Raw genomic sequence first — 25,589 nt, 5'->3', positions numbered from 1 at the left:
TGCCAGAGGTCCATGCATCTTCTTGCCATCCAGGTGTTCAATGTTTTTATGATGCACTGTTTGGAACTTTTGGTGTAGTAATGAATATTACTGGAGTTTTTTCCCAACACCATATCGTTATTTTTAACACCTCGACACGTGTTTCGATCACCAAGTGATCATCTTCAAAGAGGAAGATTGAAACTAAGGACTAGTGCGAGCTAATCCTATTTATGCTATAAAGGTAACTCATACAGGTAAACCATCCAGGCATACCCACCTAAATTAATTTTACAATTTTGCCTTATCTATTATTTTACAATATATGTTTATATAAAATAATTTTCAGCTATATAATTTCACAATATTGCCTATCCAAATTTATTTTTGCAATGTGTCCTTATTAAGTAGTCCTTTTGGACTTCCCAAAAGGCTCTGTAGTATATGACTTGTTTTAAAAACCACCTTCATACCTAATTCCTTGAAAATTTTTCCAAAGTTCCTCGTATATTGGTGGTATGGAACTGAGATGTATTTATCTTAGTTTTTGTCCTTTCTGAAAGTCGAGATTTCGTTCATCCTCAACCTAAACTTCTTTTTCCTTATTATGTCATCTACAATACCCCTCGAGAAACCGTTAGTGGCTGCTATTTCCTGTATTGTACGTCTTTCTTTTTTGAACCTATCATGTGTTAGAAGGAAAGTTAAAAGACGATGCACTAAAAAATTCAACCCAGCACGTTTATGCTGTCCACAGTGATGTGAACTGTCAGGAATATACCTGTACGTGCTTGTTTCTTTTCTAAATATATCGTATTTCAACCCTCCATATTGGCTCCTCATTACCAAAACGTCAAGAAATGGTAGTTGTCCCTTATTTTCTGACTCATACGTGAATTTTATTGATGGACATCTATTATTTAAAATGGAAACAAAGTCGTCAATATTCGGTTTTTTTTATATCGAATATCGCGAAAATATCATCCACATACCTTAGCCAAATCCTAGGAAAATACTTCAACCTTTCTTTGGTTTCCATTTCGAATTTGCTCATGAACAGGTCTGCCAGATAGGGGGACAAGGGGTTTCCCATGGCCGTTCCTTCCTGTTGTTCATAAAAGCAACCTTCTACCTGGAACCGATTTCGTTTCATACACAAATCAGTAAGAGAAACGAATTCATCGATTTCGTTATTATTGAAAGTATTTTTCTCTAGTAATTCCCTGAGGTATTGCAAGGTCTGTGGAATTGAGACGCTAGGAAATAAGGAACTAACATCAAAAGAAACCAAAATCTCACCTTCTTGCAGAACCACGTTTTTTGTATATTGTATAAACTCTAAAGAGTTTTTTATACTAAAACCTGGTTCCGCAATAGACAAGGTTTCAAATTCTTTAGTGAGCCACTTTGCTATTTGGTAGGTAGGAGCTCCAATAACTGACACGATGGATAAAAGGAACACATAGCACACTTAAAATATGGAAGACCTGAAAAATCAGCAGTCGCCCATCATATTTTGCAACAAAACCATTTCATAGAATTCACTTTATTTAGTTTATATATAGTTTGTTAAAATAAAATAAAAAAATAAAATAATATTGTTGGGTTTACTGACTACTTAATAAGGACACATTGCAAAAATGAATTTGGATAGGCAATATTGTGATATTATATAGCTGAAAATTGTTTTATATAAACATTTATTGTAAAATAATAGATACAGCAAAATTGTAAAATTAATTTAGGTTGGTATGCCTGGATGGTTTACCTGTTACCTTTATAGCATAAATAGGATCAGCTCGCACTGGTCCTCAGTTTTAATCTTCCTCTTTGAAGATGATCACTTGGTGATCGAAACACGTGTCGAGGTGTAAAAATAACGAATTGGTGTTGGGAAAAAAATCCAGTAATATTCGTGTTCAATGTTTGTTTGTCAAAGCCTAAAGCGATACTATTGACAGGTTCTGGTCCGATGAAGCTGCTTGCAGCACTCTCCTTTGCAAGAGAGTCAGCGGCCTCATTGTCTTCATGGCCATTATGGCCAGAAATCCAGACCAGAGACAATGTGTTTAGTCATCCTATAGAGGAGAGTCTTTTTTGACAATTTGCTACCAGTTTAAATGTTGTTCGGTAGGATCCAAGAGCTTCCAACGTCGCTTGACTGTCCGTGAACATTTTTATTGGCTTGTGTATGAGGTTAGATCCTTCCAATCTCTCCACACACAATTCAATAGCGTAAATTTTGCTTGAAATACAGTCGCATAGGTTCTTAGGCAGGTTGATTTGTCTGTCCTGGGTCTGCGACTGAAAACACCTGCACCAGAACTCGAAGGTGTCTTTGATCCATCTGTCAACCAACAACCATCTGCTTCCAATATTTCCTTCTCCCGAAGGAACCAGTACTCTCTACTCGGGAAAAGTACTTTATAAGGCAGTTTGTAGTTGACAGTTGAAGACATAAAGTCAGAGGTCATTTTCTGAATGCTGTGACTTCCAGTGTCAAACAACAGTATGTTGCACCCTGCATTATATTGATTTGTGCAGTTGGCAATGTGCACAAGTCTACATGCAACCTTGTGCCTAGATCAATTGGTTTCATTTTTCTCAAAAGGTTTCAACCTGGTGCAGGTTATGGTTCAATTCTGGAATTATCTACGAAATGTGCACTTTTTTGTGACGGATTGATTGTCAAAAATCCAAATAGAATTTATTACGATGTGCTCAAACTTCAAATATTCATTAAACTTTAGTATTGAGAAGAGATACACATACAAAGAATGCTAACTCTAGCAGTATGATACCTGAAATATATGCACACCATATATAGATTAAAGGTATATATAATCCTCCAAAAGATGAAAAGGAGAAAATAAACAACGGTATCACAGAAGGAGCTTCGATAAGAGGTTTTTTTTGTATAGCAGTATCAGTAAATGATGAAAAAAGTAGAACACTTGAGGTGAAATAAAATTCATTTGAGTTCTAAAGTCATTCACACCTCCGCATACTATTTTGAGTTGTTTTATATCTAATTAGTTTTTCTAAAACTTGAATCTGGATGAAAACTTTCTCAGTAACTTTTTTTTTCTGAAGCAGAAAATAATTATAATAACACCTACAATTACCGTATCGTATGATATAAGGAAGTATTATGAAAAATAAAAAAAATGTATGGCACTTTTGTATATATAGCTGTTTTTATATTTTTTTTCTGCTTCAGAAGAAAAATATAACGTTGGTCAATATTTGTTTATAACAAATTATTAAACTAATAAACAATTAAATAATGGATGAAAGTTTTTTTGCCAAACTATTTAAAAGTGTAAATTATGATTGTTGAAAGCAAAATTATTTCTTAAACAATTAAAAATTGAAATTAAAAAAAAAAATTTTTATATCATAATTATCTGTAAACAACAAAATAGCAAAAAAGATTTTTCAAGAATATTGAGTTCCTCTATTTGTTCAAAACAATTTAAATATCAATTGAAAACAATGTTCATCAACAATTTTCAGATATTTCATTTTGCAATAGTCATAAAGAATCATAATCAACAGATTAATAGATTTTTATGAACTTTCATCGCAGGATCGTATGAAGTATATATCAAAAGGGCTCCACGGGGTTTAAAATTCATAGGCCAATTATTTATACCTTTTATCCCATTATTTATGCCAACGGATATTGGGAAACAATTTGTTAGGTAACAATTGAATAACTTTTTGAAAAATGGTGATAAAACTTTTTTTTCCGCGGGACTCGATTCATTCAAGTGTTAAGAGAATACTATAATTTTTTCAAATTTTTGAAATGACATTTAATGTTTTAAAAAAATTATTGTTTTTGATAAACTCTCTTTAGCGGCAGCGTGCTTATGCCGTAACAGCCGCGCGGAACCCTATTTTCAAAGTCAAATTAAAATTATAAATAATGGAGACACAGTTTCGGGAGTCAGGACTTTTCTAGCGGAAATTTCCTCCTCTTCAACAAGCTTTTTTCAAAATTGCTTACTATTAATATTTTTTGAGTTATTGACGAAAAACTAAATACCATTTTTTTTAATCATATTTTGTTAATGATAAATGCAATTTTTTACCTGCACCAAAATCCTTCAAAAACATTTTTCTAGAAGTGATTCCGGATCGAATGAGCTATCGCTCATATTGTCAGGACCTTTATCTCTATTTTTCATGTTTTTGAACTTGTTGATCAGACTAATGAAAGGGTTTACTCAAAAACCTCACTATTCTCAACAGAATTAGTTTTTCCTCTTATTTTAGCCAAATTGGAAATGAGAGACTGGTCTGTAATTGAGTATTGTTAGGTTATCTTCACTCATGAATAATGGTTTTATAGTTCCCGAAGGTTCATGAATGCGAGGAATCATAATAAAATCAATATAGACTGCACCTCTTCACACTCATTACCCGCCAAATGTGTCGCACAATTTTAATACACACTCGTAATGTGCACTTACTTGCATGTCTACTATCTCCTTTCGGTGAAGTTTTATACACAGCCTTGGGACTTATTCATATCTATGCAAATTTGATATACCATCTCCTAAAGTGAATGTGAGTGTCACCGTCTATACAGCAGACAGCTTTTATTTTTTATTATCGTTACGTAAAAGTCTCGGTGAATGCGCTACTTATCGGTTGAACAAGCCAATTTTCTACCTTTTACACCTTGTGTGAGGCGTTGGAAATTGCCAGTGTCTTCGAATAAAATCGTTCTCTTCCTACAGCTTGTAATGCGGAGAATATCATCATCTTCTCCATCGATTGATTTGAATTTTTGTTGCATCTTCTTGTAGCAGAAAAAGTCCTTCAGATGGGAATGTGTAGGCAAATCGAAAGACAAATAAACTCCTTCATGAGACATGGAGGTTTATTCATTTCTTGTGGTATCTCTTGTACAGTGTGTTTTAGCCAAGTGAAATGAATATATGAAAGCGTGTTGAAAAAACTAACAAACAATATTATACAGAAAGTCTTGATAACAAAAATATAATTGAAAGCAATTTCACTGTTCCATTCAGCTGATGGGAAAAAAATATTTTGATTACTTCAGGTTGAAACGTCACTCCTCAGCAAATTATTTTCTGACTGCACATCAGTAGTGGTTTACTTTTTTTATGGTCGTTCGATTTTCGGTGATATCGAAAAAATAGTTTATTAATCAGAAATGCATAAGATAGCAACAGATGATTGGTTATGGATACAAATAGAATGCTTGATTATTGTTCATTTCATAAAAAAAATTGGTTATGGAGATAACATGGACACAGAAGGAATTCTCGCCTAATTTAGAAAAAAAAATCAAACTTCGAGTTATTTGGATAAATGAAGAAGCAGAAGCATTGAGTGATGATATCAAATTGGATATTATGCGTGAGTTCGAAATAACCCTTCTGCAGTTTGAGTATAATTTACTCAATAATAATAATAATAGCGAGAAACCTTCTCGCTTATTCCAAGAGCCTCCACGTGTTGTGGATAATCCGCCGACTGCTGATCAGGTGGAATCCTTCTGGAAGGATATCTATGAACACCCGCAGCCACTCAACTTAGACACTCCAGCCCTAGCGCAGTTCGAAGCTTTCAACAGAGAGCTTCGACAGCCTGAGCGCAACCCGATAACCCCGGATGACGTTCGAAGAGCCCTTGTTGGTTCCAAGAACTTTGCTGCTCCAGGCCCAGATGGGCTGAACACTTATTGGTGGAAAAAACTACCAAGTACCCACCGCCATCTGGCCAGAGTTTTCAACTCATGGCTGGATGGAGAGCAGCCGATTTCGGCTTGGTTTGTCGAGGAGCGGATCGTTCTCATCCCCAAAAGCGGAGATTTGTCGATTCCTAATAATTACAGACCGATAACATGCTTGAATTCGTATTATAAGTTGTTTACAAGCATCTCATACACACGAATACTCACCGCAGTTGACCGAGTGTTCAAACGGATATATGAGCAAAGAGGGTCGAAGAGAGGAGTCGCTAGATGTAAAGAGAACCTGCTCATCGATAGATGTGTAACGCAGGACTCGATACAATATAAGCGTAACCTCTCCATGGCCTGGATCGATTACCGTAAGGCATTTGATACAATTTCGCATGAGCTCATCTTGTATTTGCTCAGATGCCTTGCGGTACCCGATAACATAGTGAGATGCATTGAACAACTGTACCACTTTGGCGAACTCGCTTCACCATAACATCTGGTCAAGCAAGAGTCCAAACAGGGTGGGTCACTTTCAGAAGGGGTATATTTCAGGGTGATTCCCTTAGTACCCTTCTCTTCTGCATCTCACTATTGCCATTATCCGTTGCGCGCAGAAATACTCGAGGGCATAACTGTGTCACCCCCGGAAATCGGAGGCACAAGGTCACCCATCTGTTTTATATGGATGATCTTCAACTTTACGCCTCTGGAGAGAAGGATATCCATCAGTCCTTGAGGGTCGTGAAAGAGTACACGCATGCTATCGGTATGAAATTCTGGATAGACAAATGTGCAATGGTCCATCTCAAAAGAGGACGATGCGGGGACTACGGAGAGGATGTGCAGCTCGTAGAGCATCTACATCATCTGGATGCCGGAGAGACGTATACTTACCTCGGGGTGGAACAACGCCACTCACAAGAGGTAACAGCAGTGAAAAACTCTCTCCGCGGCAAGTATCAGCACAAACTTCGACAGATCTGGTCATCGGAACTGTCGGGAAAGAATAAAGTTGCTGCAACAAATATACTTGCCGTTCCAATCTTACTCTACTCGTTTGGAGTAGTGAAGTGGACTCGGGAGGAGCTGTATCAACTCGACGTGAAAACCCGAAAAATGATGCATCTCTATAGGAGTTTGCATCCCAAATCGTCCGTTCCACGGTTGTACCTCCCCGGGCAACAGGGAGCCCGTGGACTTTTGAGTTTGGAGTGTCTACATGACAGAATGGTAATGGATACAGCCTGTAAAGTCGTTAGGAGTTCGGATCCCCTTCTCTGCATGGTCTGTGACCATGAGAGAGCAGAAATTGGAGCATTTCTCCTTAGGGTAGCTGCTCGAGCAGCTGATGAATTCAGTATAGTTTTCGACTCTGAACGAGGTGACCACAACTCTGTCACCGAGTTGGAACCGGTTCAGCAAAGAGCTCAGATAAAAACCGCAGAGATCACCTTACTTCTGCAGAGACACAAAGATAAGCCACTGCATGGGATCTTCTTCAATAAAATTGGAGACCTTGGCTTATCAAAGCGCCTGACGTTTGCTTTCCTCAGGTCGAGTGGGCTGAAGTCGGAAACTGAGGGGTTCATCATGGCTTGCCAGGATGGTGTCTTCAACACCTTAGTCTATCGCAGTCGCGTGATGGGTATAGAGGTTCCTGACACAAGGTGCAGGGATAGGGCCTGTGTCCAGCGCACACTACGGTGAAAAAAAAAAAAAATAAATATGCTCTATTGTTTTAAGGACAACTTGTTGACGGAGCTTGAGCAATAGGACAATTCATATAACTTATTAATATAAGTAAAATCGTAAGTCATAGTAGATAATAGAGAAATTTCGGTTAAATAGTAAAATACGAACATAAGCTTGAGCAATAAGGACAATTAAATATAACTAATCAATATAAATAAAAATCAAGTTTAAAAGATAATAAAAAAATTAGCAAATAAACTTAAAAAATAATCAAGTTATAATATAACTTTTCATCCAAAATCCACACATGATACATGGTTATACCATAATATATACAATAAACATGCTGAAAGGTGTCTACGAAGTATTCTTGTAGACTGTAATTGGGCTTATCTACCAAAAATTTCTCTACAGCCTTTCTGAAACGCTTGCCTGTCAAATTAGAGGACCTTCCTTCGATTGGCAGATTGTAAATTTTAGCGCCATTGTAAAATATTAAGTCCTTGACTGAGTTAGAGGTGGGAATTGGGAGCCTGAGGCTAAACTCCGTATTTCGAATTGAATGGGGTAAGGTCGCAACATTATATTTTGATTTGTGTTTATTCACCAAGCATACTGTCTCCAAGATGAGAGGTGCAATGACAGTTAATATTTGATTATTAATAAAGAGTTCTCTGCAAGAGTCTCTTGGTTTTACCTTACAGAGGTATCTTAACAGCTTTTTTCTGAATAATCAATATAGAAGACAAGAGGGTTGGACAACAAGCTCCCCAAAAAGGTATCCCATATCGAATTGGGGAGTCAATTTTTGCATAGTAGGCCGTTTTTGCAGTACTGAAATTCAACTCCTTAGAAATTACCCTCACTGCATAACACCCAGAGGAAATTTTACTTCTGAGCTGTCTGACGTGTTCAATAAACTTAAGCCTATGATCAATCAATCCAAAAATTTTGTGTTAGATTTATTTTGCAGGACACCACCGTTCACAGTAAGTTCGTCAAGCACGCATTTGAATGATATTATATTTATTTTGGTAACATTCAGAGAAAGCAAATTAGCGTCACACCACATTTTAATTTTTTCCAAGTCAGAAGTTATTATTTTATGTAGTTCGATTTAATTTTTCTCCTTCCACAAGATGGTGTTGTCATCCGCGAAAAGTGTAAAGCTGCCCGATATGTTGATCTTCGTCCAATCATTCACATATAATAGAAAGAGAACAGGTCCCAGCACGGATCCCTGTGGTACACCACTATCGATTGCCCATCTTTCTGAGATTTTTGTTGTTCGGACCATTTCATCTCGTCCTGTGAGATATGATTCAAACCATTGATAAGTTGTGCCCTTGAACCCATAACGATTGAGTTTTCTGAGTACTATATTGTGATTAACGCAATCGAATGTTTTAGAGAGATCGAAGAAAACTGCTGCGGCAGCATCTCCAGCATTTATTTCTGAATAAAGATCGTACAGAAAAGAAAAAATTGCATCATGAGTGCTTTTTCCGGCCTGGATCCCAAATTGATCTTTACTTATGATATGATGTAGAAACAAGAAATCATTCATTCGACTCTTAACTAGTTTTTCGATGGCTTTCGATATAGTTGGTATTAGAGAAATAGGGCGAAGATTAGAGGGATTATCTAAATATCTTCCTTTATGAAGAGAGATAACTACCTACCGAAGTTTTCAAACAAGAGGGAAAGAGACCAGTTCTAAATGAAGAGTTGATAAGAGCTACCAACGTCACTAAGGCTTCGATAGGTGACTTCAAGACAATTTTTGCCGAAATTTCATCATAACCAGAAGCACTTTTGTTTCTCATATCCTTCAGAGTTTCAATTAGTTCACAAAGACTGGTGTCATGTAATATGAGCATATCATTTATTACAATACTATCTAGATTGACCAGAGGATCATAAGGGGTGTTAATTGACTCACTCAGTTTATGAGCAATCGTGCAGTAAAATTCATTAATTGAGTTAGGATTATTTGGAATGTCAACTTTTGTTTTCCTTGATTTTCCTCTCAGGTCATTTATAATTGACCAAGTTTCTTTGATTTTGTTATTCGACTCTCCAATCCTGTTGTTATAGTTCTTATGTTCAGCTACTTGGAGGGTGGATCTATAGATTTTTCTATAAACGTTGAAATAGAAAGAAAAGAAATGGTTATTAAAAATTTTTTTGAGATAATGCAGTGAGCGCAAATTACCAGAAGAGATCTTCAATCCTTTGGTCAACCAGGGTTTCTTAGTTTTTATTTTGATTTTTTCATTAGGAAAAGACTTAAACACATAAATTAATTTATTATGGAAAGAAGAGAATGGATCAGTTTCAGTCAAGGTACTCTGCCAATCGATCACGAGACAATTCATATAAAACCTATCGAAATTTGAGCTACTGAACAGTAGCTGTATGCACCTGTTTCCTCGATGACTCGACGAGAAACGAACAAGTTATAGCTTTATGGTCAGATAATCCTGAGGGAACAACTGAACAAGTAACATTTTGAACATTGAAATTGCTACAAATATAATCGATGCGAGTTGCAGAGAAGCGGGATATGCGAGTATCTTCTTCCACATGCATACTCAAGTCAAATGTAAGAAATAAATGTTTTAGTGATTCCCTAGCATAGGAATCACCATCATTATAATCTATATATTAAAGTCTCCTGTTATTATCAGGGAGCAATTTAGAGGCAAATCAGAAAGTAATATTTTTAAGTTATTTATAAATAGATTATCGTCTGAAGAGGTAGATCGGTAAAGGCATACAATATATAAGATATTTTTTTTTACTAAAGCAGATCGAGAACTCAAAATTTTTATCCTCTATGTCCAGGTCAATGTACTTTTCTATTGGGATGAAAGAGTATTCAGTAGCTGCTTTATCATTGATCATAATTACTGTACCTCCATAATTAGGGTCTGTTCGGGAGCTTCTACATATAACTGAGTAGTCCGGTATATGAATCGGTTCGTTGGTATTACACCAATGTTCAGTCAACAATAATAAGGTGGGAAAATTCTTACTATTCTTGATACTATTCTTGATACTTAGACATTGAATTGAAAACCGTTATTGACTCTTGAAATATTCAAATCTAGGAAGTTAAGCTTCTTGTTTTGTTCGATTTCTACTGTGAATTTGATTTTGTTATGCATACTATTGAGAAAGTTTGAAAATTGATTAATTTGTCTGTTTGAACCATCAAAACCAACCAGTATGTCATCAACATATCTGAACCAAAACGCAACATGTTTGTGATAAAAGGGGTTAATAAGGATGCCAGTATTTTCTAGTGTGTACATGAAAATTTCTGCCAAAATGGGACTTGATAGTGAGCCCATAGGGAGGCCTGAGTTTTGTTGATAAAAATTATTATTATATTTGAAGATATATATCCAGGAGATTGGAAAATTCGGTAGTCATATATAGATTTGTATTACTATTATCTAATATGTATTTCACGAGGGGGAGACATTTGCAAAAATTCTGCAATATATAAACATCTTCAAGAATCAAAATGCAAAATAAGTAAAGACTAACTCGATTTATGCAGGCCTCCACTCTTGAATTTATAAGTTTAACAATTGATTGTTCAACAAGACATTGCCGTGATCCAAGGCGTGGAGGCCTTACATGTCAGCCTTACCAAGGAAACTGTCAGCATAAATATTGTATGTATCTACAGACCTAATGATGGATGCCATGAAGCCAGTGTCCAATTGATCAATTACTTGAATCAACTATCGACCCTTGACAACCTCATCATTGCTGGTGACTTCAACTACCCCAATATCACTTGGCCCATTAATAGAATACCTGACACAAATAGCGCCACGAGTGATTTCATGCATTTCGTTGCCGATTCAAACCTTTTTCAACTCATTACTGAACCAACTATATTCCGTATCAACAACGAGCCATTTGTTCTTGACCTCATTTCCACCAACGATGAAAACACCATCACTGATCATGAAATCCTACCACCTATTGGATTATCGGACCATGCAGTGATCTACGCAACTGATCTTCTCAACATTCACATGCCAAACAAGTACGAAACCGAAGTTTTCAAAATAATCAACTTTGATCAGTTATCCGAGGAACTTTCTACCATCGATTGGACACAACTGTTTAACGCTTGTGATGACGTTGATATTCTCTGAAAAAAATTCTACTCGACCGTAACTGCCTTTGTTGACAAGAACTCCCGCCACAAAATATGCCGGAAAAATCCTCTCATACCATGAACACAGGTCTACAAAAAAAAAAATTATGTTGCCCTGGATATTTTTGCAAATTTTTATGTTTTCGAGTGCCTAAATCACGAATATATTTATGAAAGTACTGAATGTGCTCTATTTTTTATGATCTTTAGGTATCTTGTATTTTTAATAATAATCGGCTTGTTAGTAAAAAAAAAATTATTTCTCAGTCATGTTTAGGCTTCTACGCAACTTCTTTGCGCGTACAAACATCACGTGATCCCCACTTCTCGGGCTCCTTGCTCTGCAAAACAGCTGAGAACTCAGTTATTTGATAATATTGAAGTACCAACACGGAAATCTGGATAAGTTGTTATATGTTAATATTTTGTTTCAATTGTTGAGTGTCTGTTCTAATATATTTATCTTGTCTTTTAAAACATGAGTTTGTCACGAAGGAAGTGCAAATATAGTAGTGATCTATTTTGTTATATTTGTGGTATTTATATACCGAAAAAACAAAAAAGAAATATCACAGATTTTATTAAGGAAACTTATGCTGAATATTTCGGTTTTAAAATGGACAAATTAGATGAATGATGGGTTCCTAATGAAGTTTGTAAGTCTTGCGTTGAGTCTTTGCGGTTGTGGAAAAAAGGAGAACATTCTGGATTAGATTTTAGTATTTCTATGATCTGGATGGAGCCTAAGAATCATTTCGATGATTGTTACTTTTGCGTAGTAGATGCTAAAGGTTTCAATCGAAATCAAACGTGGAGATATCCAGACTTACAGTCTACAAAATGTCCTGTTTTACACAGTGAAAACCTCCCTCGGCCTATTTATGTTTCAAAAGTGATTCGCATGCCCTCAGAAACAATGATGTTGCCAAATTCACAGAAATCGAATCAGTCTACCAGTGGAAGTGGATGGGAGGGTGAAACATCTACGCCAAAGTTGTTTTCTCAAAATGAACTCAGTGATTGATCTAAATTTATCAAAACAAGGATCAGAACTGTTAGCTTCAAAATTGAAAGAAAAAAATTTATTGGCACCGACAGTTACAATTACAACGTACAGAACGCGAGAAAGTGAGCTATTACAATTTTTTGATGGAAATGAAGGATTGGTATACTGTAATAATATTGCGAAGCTGCTTCTGGACATGGGTTTGAAAGAAAGAAACCTACTGAGTGGCGTCTTTTTAATGATAGCTGTAAAAGAAATTTAAATTGCGTCTTACTGCATAATGGAAATAAATTTGCATCAATTCCAATTGCCCATTCTACAAAACTCAAAGAAGAATATGAAAATATCAAATTAGTTTTAGAAAAAATCAATTACTCGGAGCGTCAATGGTCGATCTGTGTGGATTTAAAAATGGTTGATTTTTTACTTGGTCAACAAAGTGCATACACGAAATACCCTTGCTTCATTTGTATGTGGGACAGTAGAGCAAAGCAACGTCATTGGGAACAAGATGTTTGGCCTGAAAGAAATTCTTTAACTATCGGTAAAGCTAATGTAATAAGAGAGCCGTTGGTGAGCAGAGACAAAATTATACTTCCACCATTGCATATTAAGTTAGGAATGATAAAGCAATTCGTAAAAGCTTTGGATAAGGAAGGAGATTGTTTTAAATATATTTGTAGAAAATTTCCAAAACTTAGTATGGAAAAGTTGAAAGGTGGAATATTTGATGATCCTCAAATACGGCAAGTGATGAAAGACACTGATTTTATTAAAGTTATGACTGTTCCGGAAAGTAAAGCTTGGGAAAGTTTTATGTTGGTAGTCGAAAAATTCCTAGGTGACCATAAAGCACCAAATTATGAAGAAATTGTACAAAATATGCTGACTTTCAGATTCTAGGAGCAAATGTGAGTATCAAGTCACACTATCTTCGCAACCATTTGGATAAATTTCCAGATAATTTGAAGAAATTATAGTGAGGAGCAGGGAGAGCGATTCCACCAGGATCTAAAAGTAATGGAAGATCAGGGTCGATGGGATTGTCACATGATGGCCGATTGCTGCTGGTCTTCAGAAAGATATTGTCCTCTGAAAAATTATAAAAGAAAAGCTCTCAAAAGGCGTTTCATGGAAATATAACATGTTTTCAAAATTTTCCTCTCTATTTACTTCAAAGTATAATATTTTTTTCCAAATAAAACTGAGATTATAAATATATCTGTTATTTTGTTTCTTGTTTTCGAATTTTTGTAATGTAAAATGAAAATAAATATTTAAAAGAAAATGAGAGCAAATCTTACAAAACCATTGATAATTTCATGAATTGTGAGTATAAATACACCCAAAATCAATCTCATATCTAGGGCAACAAAACCACTGTAGACCAGTGGAATGAATGCCGAAATAATGTCACTCATACATAACAAAAAAAGACTCTGGAAAAGATACAAAATATCAAAAGCCACAGAAGATTACCTATCTCATCGAAATTTCTCAAAACACTTGGTATCAACAATACAATCTTCACGTCGTGAGTTCGAAGAATCTATTGCAGAATCTGAAAACAATAAAAAACTGTACAAGTTCATACGGTCTAACCTGAACACCAAAGTAAGCATTCCGCTCCTACGACGGTTCCTTGTGTTCTACAGACATCAAATCAGCAGATATTTTGGCCGATTCTCTCACAAGCTCCCTCACGGTTGAGCCTCGAGATGACCAATTTCCAAAAATTATAGCAGAACGACTACGTGATAATCTGACTAATGTGACGTTTACTTCGGAAAAAATTAAAAATCATTTATTGAACATTGAATCGAATTCATCCCCTGGTTTGGATGGAATGAGCCCCTTTTTTCTCAAAAAGTTTGCCGAAACTCTCTGCTCTCCGTTGTCAACAATCATGTCAGTCTCTTTCGCAAAATCTCGCATCCGACGGGCTTGGAAGAAGGCATGTGTCACCGCTATTTTCAAAAAAGGCGATAAACTCAATCCAATCAACTACAGGCCCATTAGTCTTTTATCCGTACCTTTCAAAGTAATGGAATCCATCATCGTAGAAGATATGTCAGAATTTTTAACAAAAACGCAATCATACCACCGGGACAGCATGGTTTCGTCAAAGGTAGATCAACCACCTGCAATCTACTACAGTGCATGAACGATTGGACAACAGCTTACGATAGAAAAATATCGACAGATATCGTTTATCTTGACTTTTCGAAGGCTTTCGACAGGGTTCCAGTGAGGAGGCTAATGCACAAACTTGACACACACGGTATTGGAGGCCAACTAAACCTATGGATTGAAAATCACATGACAGATAGAACTTTCACGGTCAAAGTGGGTCACTCTTTTTCTCCGCACAGACAAGTCACAAGTGGAGTTCCCCAGGGATCTGTTCTTGGCCCGCTCCTCTTCGTTGTTTATGCAAGTGATCTTGCTCTTCACATAAAGTCCAGCAAGTCGTTTCATGCCGATGATACTAAACTGTATGGAAATGCCTTAGTTGAACATCATTCCCTTCAAAAAGACCTCAACTCGATTAATCAGTGGTTCGAGGATTGGCTTCTACCTCTTAGCGCGGTCGTACACCAACGAAACATCAAACACGCAACATGCAACATGCGACATGAGGTAAATACCGCGCATAGACTTGTGCCGCATTAAGACAATATAAACACACATATATCGTTAAAATCATCGTACACCAATGCGGCTGGTGCAAGTGTCTCGCAACAAAAACTGCATGCGGTTTACCGTGCATGTCTCGTCGCACTAGTTGTTGCGTGGTTGAAGAAGTAAGATCGGTGATTTTTATTAAAAATAGAAATAACGTTCAAAAAATGTCTGAAAATCCTGTTTTTAATATTAATTTCGTAAAAGCTATCGAAAAACGTCCGTGCATATGAAACTATTCCTTAACGGAGTATAGCAAAAGAAATGTCACAGAAAAAGCATGGGCGGAGGTGGCAAATGAAATAAAAGATTCAGGTAAATATGTACAATTTTATTTAATGTTCTATACAAGTCACTATGCGTATTTCCACTGTATTAGTATCGATCCTTCAGTTGTCATGAAATAGGTACTTAGCTAACGATAATCGCAATTTCATAGCTAATGTTGTTTCGCGATATCCGTCTTGAACTTCATGTATTATTTGTGGATGGTTCAGCACATTTTGTTCGAAATGCATTGGACTAGTAAACTTTCCTTCTCGTATTTTAATAAAACTGTGTAAAACGCAGGCGGCTTTCACAATTTTGTTTACGGTTTCCTCCTCACAACAAATTGGTCCCTCGAATACGCGGAATTTTGATACAAGTATTCCAAATGAAGACTCGACACTCTTTCTTCCTCGGGAAAGCATGTAGTTAAAGATCCTCCTTGTACCATTTAAAACTCTTTGTGGATAAGGTCTCATTAAATATGGCAATAATGGAAAAGCTTCATCTCCATATACGTAATAAGGAAAGGGCTCTCCATTTTCATTATTTGGTAAATGTGAACGCTCAGGAATTCCTATTTTTTGTTTTCTTAACAGTTTGCCAATATGAGATGCTTTAAAAACAGCCCCATCACTATTTCGTCCTAAATCACCTACGTCAATTGTTGTAAACAAACTATCTGCAGTAGCAGTGGCCATTAGTACCAGAGAAAAGAAGCCTTTATAATTGAAATTACTTGAGCCACTATTGGCATTTTTTTTTATACGGATGTGTTTTCCGTCAATTGCGGCGACGCAGTTTGGTAAATTCCACAATTCGTAACACCGTTCAGCATTGCGTTTCCATATTTCTTCATTAGGGACTGGCATAAATAATGGTTTCAGACCTTCCCATACAGCATCAGTTGTTTCTTTTACTATTCTACCAATTGTGGTATCTCCTCTATAGAACTGGAACGAAAGATCTTTAAAACTGTCACCTGTTGCCAGATACCTGAAAAAAGAGAAAAGTTATTTCACTAGCTTTCTGTTCAAGTTTTTAATAGAGTTTTTTCTTTTTTAGTGTCAAATTGTCGCGAACGCTGGAGAAATATCCGGAGAGCATTTTTGCGATCTATTAAAAGCTACCCTCCGGCACCGGTGCAGATAAAGAGAAAAAATATTATTTAAATGAAAGCTAGGAATTTCTTTTGCCTTACATAAAAAATAAAGCAGGCGATGGAAATTTGCAGACTGCCACGAGAGTGCTGATGAGGGTAATAACGGCTCGGAAGAACATACAGACAATGAAGAAGATTTCGTCAAAAAATTATAGGGCTAATGGATGACATACTTGAAGATGCGGATATCCGTGTCTGTAATTCATCTACTTCAAGTTCAAGACCGTCTTATGTATATTGTCCAACACCAAGTGCTTCTCTACAGTGCCCAACGTCAAACCCGGATGTACCAAGGCCTGCATGGTCAGTGCAAGACCTACACGGAAACTACAGTAAATATCCACAGGATTTCCAGAGAAACGAAGATATTCGCTACACATAAATAGTTGATAGGAACTAAACACCAATATTGTTGCTATAAGTATTTGTGTAATTTTAATGGTATTACATATTTAATTTTTGTATTACGTACCTTAATGTTATTAATAAACGTTCCTCTGAGGAAATAGCCTCCCGGTAGTGGGTATCTAGCTTTTCTATTCTCGGTTCTATAAGTTCCACCAACACTCGGAAACTTTCCTGGTTTATTCTATAATATTCTTCAAACTTTTCTGGACTGAGGGATAACTGCTTCTATGCAACAGTGACGGGGCTATGTCTCAGATTATGTACAAATAATGGACGAATCCAATATCGGCGCAACCGTTTTCGTTTACGTCGATTTCGCAAAAATTGCCAAGCTACTACAACATCTTCCTCGCTTGACGACATTTTAAATACTACAAATGTAGTTGTCACACTTGTCTACGCTGTTAAGCAACATGCAGTATGTAACTCATGTCACATGTCGCATGTTGCGTGTTTGATGTTTCGTTGGTGTACGACCGTGCTTAACGTCTACAAATGCGTCGTACTTCATCAAGGAAAGAACAATCCACTCCATACGTACACAATAAGTGGTCACTTATAACGTACAGTGTCCTCACATGTGTACTTGGGAGTGACTATTATTACGGACTTAACTTGGTCCGAACATATAATATCCACATGCAAACGCGCAAACACACTGATTTACCTCATCCGCAAAACGTTCCTCCATCTATCATATTCAAGTTCCATGAAACTCTACGAAACCTACGTTTGTCCTAACATGGAGTATGCAGGTCCAATGTGGTGTCCAGTTCTGGTGCGCGATAGGGACTTGTTGGAAAATGTACAGCGTCGAGCCACACGTATGACTTTTGGTGAAGTGCGTCCAACCTATCCCGAAAGACTGAGGATGGCACAACTGCTAGCTTTTGACCAACGTCGACTCCGTGGGGGCCTCATCATATATTTCCGTATAGGTAAGTATAACTATGCTAATCAGAAAGAACTTTTTGTTTTCAACAATGATTCGCGGTTACGTGGTGACACACTCAAATTAAAAAACGAAAAATTCGCAACAAGGCAGAGGCAATATTTTTTGATGAATTGTATTTTCGAAACATGGAATAACTTACCCAACGATGTTATGAATTCCGACTCAATGAACAGTTTCAAAAACAAAATAGACATTTGCTCATTTGCTTAATCGCCTCTATGCATATATTAATTATTTTTGCATGCATTGTATTAACTTGTTGATGTCCTTCGTTTTTAGGCTTAGATATGACTTCATCCTCAGTCTCCATTCAGTAGTTAGTAATAGTAATAGTAATTAATTGAAATAAAATCAACTAGTGATAATTAGACAAAAGTTCTTTTATTCATTTAATTGAAGTGATATATTTATAAAACATAAGTAATTGTAACAACATTTAAAAACGTCATTTTGTTATTGCGGTCATGTTGGTGAAATTTGGAAAATTCGGATGTAAATGCAATTGAATTTCAGTCCTATAATAGTCGTTCAATCAAATCTGCTTTCGTACATTTTTCATATATTTTCATAGTAGTGGTCATCTTGAATATAAAGGCATACATTTGAAATCGTTAGATTTGCCGTCTACAGAATACGCGAATTTCAAACTGCGCAATTAGCGAAAGCTAGTGTGACGTCACGAGATATGTGCGATTGAAAGTACAGTATCTGAACTATCATGAAGCAAAGCATTCTGTGAGAATTTTGATTGAAGGTGTGTTTAGTTTGGGAAAGTTTCATCGAGGCTAACCACAGGGGCACTCATTGATTGTTATAAAATATCTCAACGTGGATTGTGACACATTTTTATTTTATCGTTTTCAGCGTTTCTGAAGTCAATTATTCAAATTCACAGTTTTTGTAGCAATGACAAATGGAAGAGAAGGGATATTCTTCAGTGAATTGGTCTATAATGAATACAGTTTTTGTCCATCCTATTCCATAATACGTATAAATGTATTTATTTCCTCGCTCACCTTAAGATGATACTCACAATAGAAGTAAGTTCATTTGAATTTTTTATTTTTGTTAACAGTTACAAATTTTGAATAAGTATACCTGTACACTAACAATATTTGGTACTTTTCTAACCTCCATACTCTCAAAACATAGACAGATGAACATGAACAAGAAAAGTGACTTTCACCAGTGCTTCCACACAGACACCTGAAACTAATCGGCTCTGTATTTCGTATATCTGGTGACGCCTCGTTTTGCTGAACTGCTTTATTGAGGTTGTTTTTTTTTCGACATTATTCCTCAATTTTTATGATGCACTGTTTGGAACCTTTGGTGTAGTAATGAATATTACTGGAGTTTTTTCCCCACACCAAATCGTTATTTTTAACACATCGATACGTGTTTCGATCACCAAGTGATCATCTTCAAAAATCTTCCTCTTTGAAGATGATCACTTGGTGATCGAAACACGTGTCGATGTGTTGAAAAAATAACGATTTGTTGTTGGGAAAAAACTCCAGTGGTATTCATTATTCCTCAATGCTTTGTCGATTCAATTTTTGTAATGAAAAAAGGAAAATGAGCGTAACTGCTGATATGTTTCTGAGAGTATGAACCTTAGATACTGAAAATGATATTTAAGGATAGGAAATGTTGGAAAATATGCTGTTTGTATATCACTACTCACAATGTATATCACAAAGTTCAGATACAGTTGCTTCTACAAGATATTCCATCGATATTATGGGAACTGAAATTGAGATTCTCAACACCATTTCCAACCGAAACATTACTTTTTCTGAAATCATACAGGATACTTTTCAATTCCTCACAACCAAAATTATTTCTGTTAATCAGTATCGAATTCAATTTAGGACTATGCGCAAGCAGGTCTGATGAACTCATGAGGATAAGTTTGTTTCCTTCAAGATTCAGTTCCTCCAAGTTTATCAGTGGAAAAAAAGTTCCACTGCAAATGTTGTTGATTCGATTGTTGGAAATATCTAGAGTTCTCAAATTTGGTAGGTTTGAAAATGTACCAGTGCTTATATAATCGATTTTGTTGTTGCTCAAAAATAAAACTCTCAAAGAACTGATATTGTTGAATGTTCCGAGTGGAATGATAGATAAATTATTATTGTTGAGATTGAGTCTGTTTATTTTCTCAATACCGTCAAAAACACGAGTTTCAATAACGGAAATTCCATTATTGGACAAGTCGAGATGATTCATGTTATTCAAACCACAAAATGAACAGTTGTGTAGTTCAACAATTCGATTATTTGCCAATGATAACTCCTCCAGATTCACCAATCCTACAAATGCTCTTGGCTCAATGATCCTTATCACAAGTCCAGAGAGATCTAAATTATTCAGGGACCTCATATCCTGGAAAACATACTTTGGTAGTATTTCCACGGTTTTAAACAACTCCCTTCCATTGATATATCTCACACTGAATAATCCAGATAGAGTACTTGGTTGCAAAACTGTTATTGGGGAATCTACGAAATGTATCTCAAGCAAATTTCTAGAATTGAGACCCTGTAGATTATTGAGGTCAGATTCAACGATATACAGGTATTTCAGGCTCGGATTGTGGAAACCACCAAGCTGGGAATTATCACAAACTTTCACTTTCAGTGTTTCGAATTTCAAACCGTTCAAAACTTCAATATTTTTCAAGCAGTTACCCTCCAAACGAATTTCTTTCAGGATAGGCACATTGACGAATACATTTTGATTCAGCTCAGTCAAATTATTGGCATTTAAATAAACAACACCAAGATTCTGCAAATTGTTGAAGGCTTGAGGTTGTATGCTAGTTATTTTCATGTTTCCAAGATCTATAATTTCCAGAGCCGGCAGTGATTTGAAAGCGTTTGTTTCTATCGCAACTAAAGGATTGTCTAGCAAAATTATCTCTCTTAGGTTAGTATTCCCATTAAACGTCATGGTTCTTATTTCAGTGATTTCATTACTACATAACTTGATAACTTCGATACTATCAAGTCCAAAACTGCCACTTTCCACAACACTGATTGAATTGTCATTCAAATAAAGTATGCGCAAATGTGTTAGATTGGAAAAGCTTTCAGGAGTTATTGACCTAATCTTATTATATGATAGATCCAATATTTGAACATCATTAATTACCTTCAAGAAACCCAAATCCTCAATATCGTTTCTGGATAAGTTGAGCAATATGCTGTGCAAATCTTGAAAGGTATGATCTCCAATTGTTCCTATACTGGAATTGCACAAGTCTAATTGTATGATATATGCATCTTTAAAAACTTTATCCTTCAATGTTAAGAATTTATTGTGACACAGATTTAACCTTCCCAAACTATACTTCTCAAAATAAAAGGGGGAAATTTCAGTTATTGTACAATTCGACAAGTCGAATGTTGCATTAGTTCCCTCATCAAAAAATAATAATTTGAAGTCATATGTAGATTTTTCTAGTGAAGGTATAGTGGAGTCTTTCAAAATCAGTTCTTTTCTGACCTTCACCTTATTTAATTCCAAATCTGATACGCTTCCTTTAAAACTCGAAACGTTCAGGTATTTGATCACAATTGGCAATGGTGCGTCATTGATATTTGTTGCCGATAGTTGCAAATGATTGTTGCCGGAAAAAACAAATTTTTCGATGAAAACGGTTTTGTTTTTTTCGGATATATTGTACCAGCGATAGCCTGCCATACCTGTATAGCTCAAATCTAGACAGTATGATGGTATATTGTTATACTTGTCCAACTTGTTATAGCTCATGTCCACGCACTTTATGTTTTTTAGAAATTCCTCTGAAACGGAGTTTTGAATATTATTATGTGAAACATTTACCAAAGTCAAATTGAGGTTGTTCTTGAAGACTGTGAAATCTAAGCTTTCTAATTTACAGAAACTCAGATCGATGATCTGGAGGTTTTTGAGATTAGAAAAACTATCAGGAACTTCTTCGATTCCATTGTGATCAAGATAAATTTCCTTCATGGTATCCGGTAAGGTTTGAAGAAAATCCAGTTTGTTCATTTTATTATTACTCAAATCTAGGACTTCTAGCTCGCTCAAATCCTGGAATATTTCAACTGTTATATCTTCAACATCACAACCACGCACCTCCAACTTCTTAATTTTCATTTTCGTTTCTTTCTCCAGTGATTCCAAGAAGTTTTCCAAAATGAAGTTACTCGAATTGTTGATTGCAATATTGCTGATTTTGACGTTATCTATGTTCTTCGAATTATACTCATAAATAATAGTTCTAGGATCGACATCATCACATTTGAATGTTGTTTCATTCAACTGGCATCCTCCATCAGACAAGCTCACTAGCATTGTGAAAAATACTATGGAGATATACAGTAAATGATACAATTTGCTGAAACTTCGAAAATAGATTTTATCACATGAAAGCAAAATAAAAAATTTGAAAGTTACCTCATATTCACTCTTCAATATCAATCCAGACAAAATGTAAATGTTCGACCAAATTCAAAAGTTAATGATAATCATAATCATTTTGATACAATCTCTCATCATAATCTGATGTAACTCATTTCCGTAGTCTATTGTTCGACGGTAGATATTCTGTTATATTTTTGATATTCAAAGTAAACTATACAGGGTATCCTGAAACCAAATTTTTGTGAAATTTCAATGAAATATTCTTTCGAATCGAAGACTGAAATCAATTCACAGTCTACCACTTCTTCAAGTACCAAGAGAGACGTCAAATCTCACTTTCACCTATTTTTACCTGATTTCATGTCGAATACTACTGTTATATCGAAAATATTAAAAATGCAAATAGTAACTCACTGTATCTTGTTATTACTAGTAAATATTCAACAAACTTGACAGCATGATAATAATAATAATAATAATATATTAATAACAATAATATTCATTCACGTAGGAAAGAAGAATACAAAACAATGTAGTGGGAACATAAAGGTAAAATACAATGCAATAAAATTTATAAATAATAAAAAACATACTGACTTACATGCATCGATTATCAAATAATCGACTTGAAGTTTTCAAGTCCAAATATTTAGAAAACGGTTGCTTGCAGCGACTAGTAACAAGGGTAGCTTATTTACGTAGATATGATAGAGGAATCGATTTTTTCACTGAAAAATGTGCTAGAAGTACGCCCAAAAAAGTTAGGAATCTTTAAAAAAAGAAAAAGACGTGTAGGTGGCGCCCCCTACGAGTAACAGCAATAAGAACATCAAGTTCGAATTCGACACCTCAAAAACCTCCTATTACCAAGTTTCGTTTAATTAATTTCAGTATTTCAAAAGTTATTTGAAAAAAAACTGAAATAAAAATAAAACTTCAACATCCTGTATCTTGGAAACGAAGCGTTTCCGGACATTTATTTATTTGAACAACTCATATTAGAATATTGTGAGAAATCACCTCCTGAAGTTTGTCAAAGTACTTTTGAATCACCCTGTATACAGTGCATTTCTTCAATCTCTCATACTCTTTAATTTTTTGAATGAGTCAACTCAAAGAATTGAAGTTTTGAAGATGGCGACTGGGTGCCATCTGGAAAAAAATTTAATCTTGTGACACATCTCTTTGAAGCTCTTGACAAATGCTTCATAACCCTTGAATATAATGTCAATATCTTCAATCACTACAAAATAGCGGAACTTTTATTAATTCCTTGGATACATAATATCAGGTAATAAGCATGAGACCAGTTCAGAAGATGCTCGAAATGGTTGACTTGAACTTCTTGACGTATGAGCAGCCTATCCGATATTTCACGCCGAATATTTTTGAACACAGTAACGTCAATATATCTTCAAATATTTGTTATTCTCTGCCATATATCCACTATTGAAGCTGGTTCAGTTTTGTACACCTTTTGCTTCAAATAGCCCCATAAAAAAGTTCAAAGGTGTCGAATCTGGCGAGCGGGATGGTCATTCTGTAGGATCTTGATGGCCAATCCAACGACCAAGAAAAGTAGTATCCAAATAGTTTCTTATTTGTCCAGAGTAATGTAGTAGTGCTCCATCTTGTTCTTGTTGGAATTGCCATATGGCAGATAGAAAGAAATATTTCTAGAAATATCAATATTATTGTGTTTGTCTTCAGGAAATTATTAAATGTTCAGCCATTCAGTAGTAGGTGAATATATTACATTAGTTTTGATTATTCTCTCAAGACAGAATTCAGTTACGAATCACAAATAACTCATTGTCTTATTGAAAATTCCGAATTGTGTGCATATCACATTCTTTTTTAATTTTTCATGAGAAGACTGAATGGGGCCGACTATATTCCAACGGCTCGTATAACTTAGAGAAGGATTCTGGCACATGCACGTACGGCCATAAACTGTGCATTTAACACTAACAGGTGAAATATTCAGTGCTAAATTGTGTGAAAACTTGGTAGGCGGAGAACCTAAACCCTAACAGGTGATGTTACTTTATGAAGTCTGGAGCAAGCCAAGTGCATAATTTCACTGTGTTCCTGCAACTATTTAGGATTACTGTCGGAGAAATGGCGAATTTACGACCATTGTAAATTCATATTTGCTCACAAACAAAGAGGCTTAACATTTTAGGTCGTTCTTGCCTTCATATATAAAGGTTTTCGCCAACGTAGCTAATTTAAGTAGCTGCTGATAAAATATACGGCAAATCGAAAGTGGTTTTGTACTTTACCGTCCGATAGTGTAAACAAATATCGCAAATTCTACATTTGGATGCAGGAAAATAAAGTAGAGGTCTATTTATAACGGTTATTCTACTTGATAAGTTGTGTGGGATTGTCAACAATGTAACTGAAGTTTGTTGATTAGTGAAACTGAATGCAACCTTACATTTTTTTTATTGAATTCACAAAACTACATTTTTGAAGTGTTTGAAAAACGGGGCATTATAATGACCCAATGAAACGTTGGTATTTTTTCAAAGACAATGTATACAATCAGAATCAATTCAATTGATTCATGCATTTGTTCGACACATTAAAAACGATTGTTTGCAAAATTTGTTCTATTTGCAGACTTTTTTGCAGACGACACTTTGTTATCAATTTCAGGAGATAATATAGAAACAATAGCTGATTAAATGAATAACGAACTAAGAAATGTTTTGAAGTACATGAATAGCAATAAAATGACACTCAACACCTCCAAAACAAAATATATGATCTTATCAACTGTTTATAAGCTATCACTCATCAACAATCTCAACATAAGATTACAAATTGCAGGTGATGTAATAGAGTTCGTGAGTGAATTCAAATACTCAGATTTCATAGTGGATATTCGTTTATCTCTTCATGCTCACTTTGATTATATATATATATATATATATATATATATATATATATATATATATATATATATATATATGAATACATAAGTACTTTATGATCATTCCCATATTGATTTCAATTCAAGAGCCACCGGTAGACAGCTGTTTCAGCCTATTGGGCATCGTCAGTACCGGGCAGGCGGTCCTCGATTGAAGACAAACTGAGAAAAAATCAAGAAAG

General features: G+C 35.5%; 1 protein-coding gene across 1 annotated transcript; it reads right to left on the bottom strand.

The window, feature by feature from the left end:
* Positions 1–19,586: 19,586 nt before the first annotated feature.
* LOC141481646 (uncharacterized) lies at positions 19,587–22,265 on the bottom strand. The gene has a single exon (XM_074173550.1). It carries the CDS (start codon positions 22,197–22,199, stop codon positions 19,758–19,760), a length of 2,442 nt encoding a protein of 813 aa, XP_074029651.1. The 5' UTR covers positions 22,200–22,265; the 3' UTR covers positions 19,587–19,757.
* Positions 22,266–25,589: the final 3,324 nt, after the last annotated feature.

This window comes from Leptinotarsa decemlineata, unplaced genomic scaffold (genome assembly GCF_025532065.1).
Source record: "Leptinotarsa decemlineata unplaced genomic scaffold, Ldec_3_MD MMD2_tig00000251_RagTag_RagTag, whole genome shotgun sequence".
NCBI classification, from domain to species: domain Eukaryota; kingdom Metazoa; phylum Arthropoda; class Insecta; order Coleoptera; family Chrysomelidae; genus Leptinotarsa; species Leptinotarsa decemlineata.
Note: the sequence above shows the minus strand (reverse complement) of the source record. Positions and strands in the feature narration are given on the sequence as shown.

Excerpts from the sequence above, each read along its gene's own strand:
- LOC141481646 (XM_074173550.1), bottom strand. The coding sequence starts at position 22,199 with ATGAAAATTAAGAAGTTGGAGGTGCGTGGTTGTGATGTTGAAGATATA.